This window comes from Rattus norvegicus, chromosome 19 (assembly GCF_021556685.1).
Source record: "Rattus norvegicus strain SHRSP/BbbUtx chromosome 19, alternate assembly SHRSP_T2T, whole genome shotgun sequence".
Taxonomy (NCBI): Eukaryota; Metazoa; Chordata; class Mammalia; order Rodentia; family Muridae; genus Rattus; species Rattus norvegicus.
The window spans coordinates 17,930,947-17,938,215 of record NC_141552.1 but is presented as its reverse complement, the minus strand read 5'-3'; the positions used below and the strand labels follow the sequence as shown (position 1 = coordinate 17,938,215).

The 7,269-nt window shown below is 43.0% G+C and overlaps 2 protein-coding genes across 2 annotated transcripts in view; both read right to left on the bottom strand.

The window, feature by feature from the left end:
- LOC147998945 (disks large homolog 5-like) overlaps positions 1-4,678 on the bottom strand; it is a 70,118-nt gene extending 65,440 nt beyond the window's left edge. The window contains exon 1 of the mRNA XM_087595769.1: positions 4,563-4,678. The gene's annotated coding sequence lies outside the window, so the exon portion shown is untranslated. The remainder of the gene's footprint in view (positions 1-4,562) is intronic.
- Positions 2,305-7,008, bottom strand: LOC147998944 (uncharacterized). The gene is made up of 3 exons (XM_087596049.1): positions 6,842-7,008; positions 5,648-5,807; positions 2,305-2,806 (listed from the first exon to the last, which is right to left on the bottom strand). The coding sequence occupies exons 1-3, from the start codon at positions 6,966-6,968 to the stop codon at positions 2,749-2,751; spliced, it is 345 nt and encodes a 114-aa protein (XP_087452175.1). The 5' UTR covers positions 6,969-7,008; the 3' UTR covers positions 2,305-2,748.
- Between the last annotated feature and the right edge of the window lie 261 nt (positions 7,009-7,269).

Sequence of the window (7,269 nt, the reverse complement as noted above, 5' to 3'; positions counted from 1 at the left end):
TTTGTTTATCCGTATTTCTTTGTTTAGTCTTCCCTCAGTTGTTCCTGGTATCCTGGGAATAATGATCTTATGGTATCTTGACAAAATGAAAATTGTAGTTATTCATATTCCCAGGTATATAGGGATTAATAAAGCTTGCAACTGTGTGTAGTTGCTTCTGCCTTTGCTGTGCTCCCCCTTGTCCTGGAGGTATACTGTACCCAGGGCCCCCAATTCACTAGACATTGACAATGGGTCACCCCACAAAACACAGAAGCATCTAACTTAGTAAAAAACGGATATTTTATTGAATGCACACACTAACACTGATTGATCACATCCATGTAACTACTGAAGCTTTTTCTGCTCTCTGTAGCGGTGATGTCAAAATCTTACTGAAAACCATGCACACCTGGTTTAGGTTGTATTAAAGTAGCCCACGATTTCAGTGTTCCCTGCAAGGTGCCATGGGACAGCAGTAGCATGAGTCTGCATGCACCTCGACAGTTTTCACTAGGGACTACACACACACACACACACACACACACACACACACACACACACACACACGCTTTACTGACATGGTGCACATTCTTTGCACACAAGAAAGAAAGTGAGCAGTAATGAAAACACAACAATAATGGAATTGATGGAGGGAGTTGTGGGGAAGCTGGGGCTTAGAGTTACTTAAAGGCCCTGTGCAGGCTCTCCTTCTGTTGGAGGAGAAACTTCAAGTGCAATGTGGTTCTTTATTTTCTTTCTCTAAAGCACAGAGGGCTAGGGTGGATCACAGGGCTTTGAGCATGTTCGGCAAGTACAGTCACACTGAATTAAATCCTAGGACAGGAACCCTATTAATCTTCTACAAAGTTACAGAGCAGCCTGGATGAAGACTCTCAGCTGAAAAGTTGGACATCTCAAGACAGGCACTGACAATGGCTGACAGACTTGACTGAAGACTGGAAATGTTTTGCAATCTCATAGGAAAAGAAGGCCCCTCATACCACATTGTACTTTAAGGACAGTTTATTCAGGTTAGGATGACATGAACTATTGTCTCAGGTCACAGATGTCAGCACAAAGTATCCAAGGTATTGTATGCCAATGGTAGCATCAACAGAACAAAGCACACAGTGTCATGAAGACATAAATTATGAGTTTGTGTAGCAAGACCCAGGCCTCTTCCAGGGTCTTAGATAGTAACTGAGAACCTCAAATATGGTAGTGATGTGATAGTGTGGGGTGGATCTAGTTACAACTAGTTTCTATTGTGACACAGATGACTCTTTTTGTGTCATGGTCAGCTTATAATGAATGACTAGACCTAAGCATGAGAATAACCAAATACTACATTGCTTCCCTAGCTGCTGAGCTTTTAAAAGCCCTGGGGTGACAGCAAGCTTTTGTGGGCATTCTGGATTATTCCTTCTGTACTTTAACTCTCTGAGTCAACTGCACTTTCAGTAAGTTAGTTCAATTCCATAAATTGGAAATCTGTCACCTGGAAAATACAATCTCAATACGTTCCCAGATTGGCCATGGAAAAGGGTAGCTTGAACTGTCCCACCTAGGTTCTGGGCTTCCACAGGCCTGCTCTCCAACAGAAACATGTGTTCACAGCTGTAGGCTGCATTCACTATGGATGCTCTTGAAGTTCCTGCCTAAACTGCTTAGATTAAAATAATTTTCATGCTAACAATCAAAACAATCATTATGCCAATCTGCCCAACAGGAAGCTAATTTCTATTCTGTATTTTGTCAGATGTGCAGAATACATATGGTCATCATTGATAATATGTGAAAGATCTGCTCTAATATGGACACTAAGTGGTGCTGGAGGATGATCCTGACCCACAATGAGCAGTGGGAACACCAGAGCCCTGTAGGGATGGCTGGCAAGCTAACACATTGAGCATGCACAGCTCAGTAAATTTCCTGTGAATACACATCTCCTGAGATCTCTCTATTTGATTGGAGGTGATCCTGTCCACCTAATACAGTACATGATGTGGAAGGACAAAAGCACCTGCAGGAGCTGTGGTGATGACTCACAGGATAGAGCATCTGCTGCTCTCTCAGAAGAACCACATGGACCCTAACAATTGGGTAAAGCATGTCAGTGATTACTTCATAAAGTGTGTCCGAGAAACAGCCACATTATCCACACAAAAGACACTGTCACACTGGGTACCCCTCGGTGACTTTGAATTCACTTATTATCCCAGGATCCATGGAACATGCAGAGATCCATCTCCACCTGTCAGTTCTAAGTCCACAGGAGGGGACAGAACCCTTGAATAAGAATGATGGTCTTAAGAGTCAAGAGATAGAATTCAATTGTTATTCATAAGGAATTCATTTTTACAACAAAACAGGATTAAAACGAATAAATTAAAATATTAAAAATTTTTGAAAAGATAAAAACAGTAACAAGAACATATAAATATGAAACAACAAAAAGAAAATTTCAATTAAAATCATAACAAAAATATTTCTAAACAGCACATTCTTAACGAACATTTAGAAGCACAGATGTATTCCTGTTTCTCCTCTTGCACACATAATGAAAGGAGGGCCCCCAAGTTGTCTCTCAAGTGCTGTTTTCTGAGAAGAAAGTAAGACCTCAATCAGTCAGGCTGGCTTAGTGTTATATAAATTTAGGGTCTCTAAGCAATGACAAATTAACTCTGAGGAAGAATACTCATCCAAAAATTTTGTTGCCATTCAGGATGTTTGTCATCAGGGACTCCTGAGAAAGCAACTTATTCTTCAGGAAGCTCTCTTACTGGTGTGTGTACAATTCCAGCTCTCTTGCACTTTCTGAGACCTGGGAGAGGAAGGCAGTTTTTCAGACACTGATATGGTGGTGAAATGCAAGGCAGCTGTCAGAAGGCTGCCTTCTACCACCTCAGTTCTATTGGACAGTCGACATGGACCTTTTAACTGATATCATTGTTGCTAACTCTTTGGGAAGGGCAAAATCTCCAGAGAGCCTCAAAGTAATGTGGGCTGCCAATCTGGGACCCAGACTTATACCAGTGCAAACCAAGAACAGGGCAATGGGAAGAGACCTCATTGGGTTGCCGGAAGAAAGGAGATGTCCATATGTCACCAAGGTTAAAGCCAATGACAAGTACTAATTTGACATTTGCGCTTTGTTCTTATCCCGCAAAAGTGCTTCCTACACAAGAAGTCACATGACCACAGAGTGTTATTTGTTAAAGAACCAAGAACTTGTTCAAAACTCTACATAGCATCCAATCTATCACATGGATATGCAATAATGAGGTATGTTATTAATCTGTCACCATTTCTATACTGCAGCTTCAAAAAGAGCAGACAAATATATTTGCAAAATAATTCAGTTTCTGAAAAGTGGTTGGCTTCCCAGAATACTTGTGCATAGGCAGAGCAATGAACAATTCCATTACATGAGGTGGTTGGCTGGTTGTGAGTGTAAATTAGAAAGGTGGTAGGAGAGAGCAAAGATGTATCAAATTGGCAAACATTATCAGATATTTTTAAGCTAACACAGCTGCTCATCCCTGCCAGATGACGCTGGGTCTGGACGTTGCTGGTCTTTATCTTTCTTGTTGAAGTCAACCAAATATTTCTGGTTCAGTGCACAATCAAGATGCACCTCCTTGCTCTCGTGCTTCAGTGGGACCAATTTCTTCCTACATGTGTTCTCCATCAGGAGCTGGCTGAGCAGGTTTCTGGAAATACAGTCTGCATAGTAAGATCATGCTGCCCCTTTCTCCCATTCCCACTCCCGAGTGCCACTAACTCCACCAGGACCCAGATACCCATGAAGACTTAATAGAATTCATTTCGATACATATAAGGCTGCTGCACAAACCACAAAGAGTAAATTCCGGGAAGAATAAATTGTATGTTTTGCCTGAGCACACATTAGTGTCCGCATCTCTCAAAAAGAACATGGATATACAACTATGCATGAAAGCCCAATGCAGGGGGGCAACATCAATTAGTAGTGGGCCAACACCCTCAAAGGAGGTCAGTAGAACCAAGAGAAGGTCATGCTAACCATGTGGTCCACACACTGAGTTTTGTAAAACCTGGTATGACACCATAGGTCCAGGTCAGCCTAATAACCTGCTGACTTCAATCAGTGCTGTTCTATCTAGAGCCTTCTGAAGATGCCTAGACAATCCTGGGATGAGTAACAGTCTTTTATGGAACTGAAAACTGAGTCCTAATGACCCTGGCACACTGATGTGCAAACAGCACAAGAGATAGAACCAGAGCTGAAGACTGTCCAATCCAGAACAAAGAAGTCATAAATGGCCATTCCACAGGTGACAGCCTTTCTGACCAGGACTTGCCTAGAGAAGGTCATCTCCATCTTCAGCTCATGGTTGTTCTCATGGATCTCAGTGTTCTCCATCTCTAAGTTGTGCAGAATTGACATGACCGCCTCCTCCATTCTCTCCAGGTCTTCATAATATGGATTTGGCCTGAAGTGTGGCCTGGCCCCAAATGATAGAATCCAATGAACATCGGCATTTAGGAATATATGAACTCAGGGTGGGTCCTGTACTACACCAGCCCTGGAAGGACACCTTCTGAATTGTACATATTGGGATCTTCTTCAGCTTCAGAAACTTGTTTTTGTTTGTCCAGGACACCAGAATCTCAGCATCCAGATGGAGGGCTCCCTGGCTCCCTTTGTTCAATCAAGAGGAAATCTGAAGTCAAGCCAGTTAAGCTATCAAGAGCCTAGGCCACACCTCTCCATGCTCCCCCACCCAACACAGCCAGAAACCGGTGATTTCTTTTCTCCTGTTTTGATAACAGACCTTATATCAACACAAAATTAAAATCTGCACAAGGAATTCAAATAAACAGACAATCGTGGTCACATAGGCAAAGAACTCTGCTGTTGACAGTGGGGCTCCCAGAACAAAGCATTCACATGACCATGAAAGTGTTACAGGTAAATACTCAGGCCAAGACATAGACCCCTAGATTCCAAGTGTGGAGGGAAATATAAACATATAAAAGTTGTCCATATGCATTTGGATGTATGCACATACAGACTCACAGACTGAGAAATACCCACAAAAAAGAGAAATGTAAAAACAGACTCAGAGAAAGAGAAAGAGAAATATGGAAACAGAGGGTACTGTGAAAACCAGGAGAAATGCATCCACCATTGCTGTCTCAGAGGGCAAGACACACAGAAAATAACAAACAGGCCTGAACCTTAGACCTTCTAGACAAGCATTGAGATGAACAGTTTGGGACCAGGCCCCTCAGGCTGCTGCCTGGATCTTCCAGCACTCAGTCCCCTGCCTAGCAAGTACAGAGACTCACCATAAACTCACTGCAATTACAATCTTGCAAAGCCACCATCCGTCAAGGGCTTTGCAAACGCACACTAGACACTCACTTTCCCTGACTTTATCCCCGAATTCTTCATTCAGACCACAAGTTCTGCTTTTCAATAAATGGAAGCAGATGAGTCCATTTTCCATCTCGCTCCTCAGGAAGGGTCAGATTCTGAATCTCCTCTATATGGGAGGTGAGGTTTAGCACAGGGTGGTTAGGGAGGCCCAGCTTTCTAGAACCAAAACCTTAATAGGATAAGATGAAGGTGACCTTGCAGTCCCAGGAATGAAACAAGAGCATTTGGAGCGATTCATACCTGTTCTTCATGGATCTCTCTGTCAGAAACCTCAGGCGATCTCTCAGGTCATTTCTCTCCTTGGTAATGAGCTGCAGCTCTTTAATCAGCCTCTCTTTTTCCTTCTTGGCCTGATTCTCGCTTGGGGCAGTTTCAGGGGAAGATGTTTCTCTCCCAGCATCTGTAGGTAGAAGAACACAAGTGAACCTGCATGGGGAGAATGCATAGAGTGTACATAGACCACAGTGAGGCCTAAACAGGAGAACAAGCCTGGAACCCAGTGTCATTGCTAGGCGATTGGTCTATCCTTAAGAGGCATCCTCAGTGGATCTCAGTTCTCCCACTACTCTATAGAGACCAAGAGATGTAAGCAGCCAGGTGTTCCCTATTCCGGACATCAGGTGCTTACATGGAACACGGAGATGGCTTCTCCAGGATTATCATCAGCTGAACAGGGTACAGCTTGGTTTCAGGACCCTAACCCCTGTGGCTTCAGAACTCAGATGATAAATTCACCATCCACAAGACTTGAGTGATTGGAGACACTCAGATGTCCTACCCTGATACTCTAGGCCAACAACTTTGGATTTAAAACACATTTCCAGGAAGGACATGTTCAACAGACTTATCAATTCCCTTATATGAAATAACAAATGCCCCAGAAGTTCCAATAGGTTACAGGCTGAATCTTGGTCCACATGTTCCAAACAGTTTTGGTATTTTAGAAAAATGTGTGTAACACACAACCTCTAATATATAAAGCTAACGATGACCCTGCCAGTTAGAAGAAATCAGAGGAGGTCTAAGAACATAAGGTTATTGCCTGGAGCACAATTCTCTCCCTGTTCTTACTGTCAGGTGTCCACTGTATTTAAAGAAGCAATGAGAGTGAAATACATTGCTGCCCTGTCTAAACTCAGAAAAGGTGGACCCTCCATGACTCCTGATCATGTTATTATATCAATGTAACCTAACAAATTCACTGTAAAAGTAAAGGCCAGAAATTCACAGGATAATAGCATTGGCCTTACCATATACTCCCTGTGGGGTTGGGGAAACTAAAGTTCTGAAATCCTGACTTTCAGGAATTGTGATATTCATGAAAATTCAATTCCTTTTCAGATGCTCCAGTTGTTGTGGCCCATTGCTAGAAAGGTCAGCTTAAGCCTGCAGCCCCCCTGACAGGGAGCTCAAAATATACTGCCCAGAACTTACTAAACATTCCCCAGAAGTGCTGTCTCTGTTCATCATTACTTTGAGACGAAAGGCCAGATTCCTTCACTCTAGTCTGTCCACAATCGACGTTCCCCCTCCAAAAACGCTTGCGAAGACGGGAAAACATGTCTTAGCTTGTAACTGCCAGACTCAGACTGAGAGAAACTAGGGCACTGGTTGTCACTACAACAGTGGTGACATCACAGAGGATGCCAGAACTCTCTAGGAGACAATAGAATGTCCAAGAAGGGATAGCAGATGTCATGGGGAGCAGACTTTGCCTTCCTGCTAATAATCTCCCTGTACTGAGCATAAGCAGAGGTGCCCTTTCCAGGAGCCTTTCCTGGGGCAGAGTCACTGAGCATCTCCTGCTTCCAAAGCCAAATTTTCTTCAAGGTTTGATTATAAAAAAACCTTAGTAATTCCTA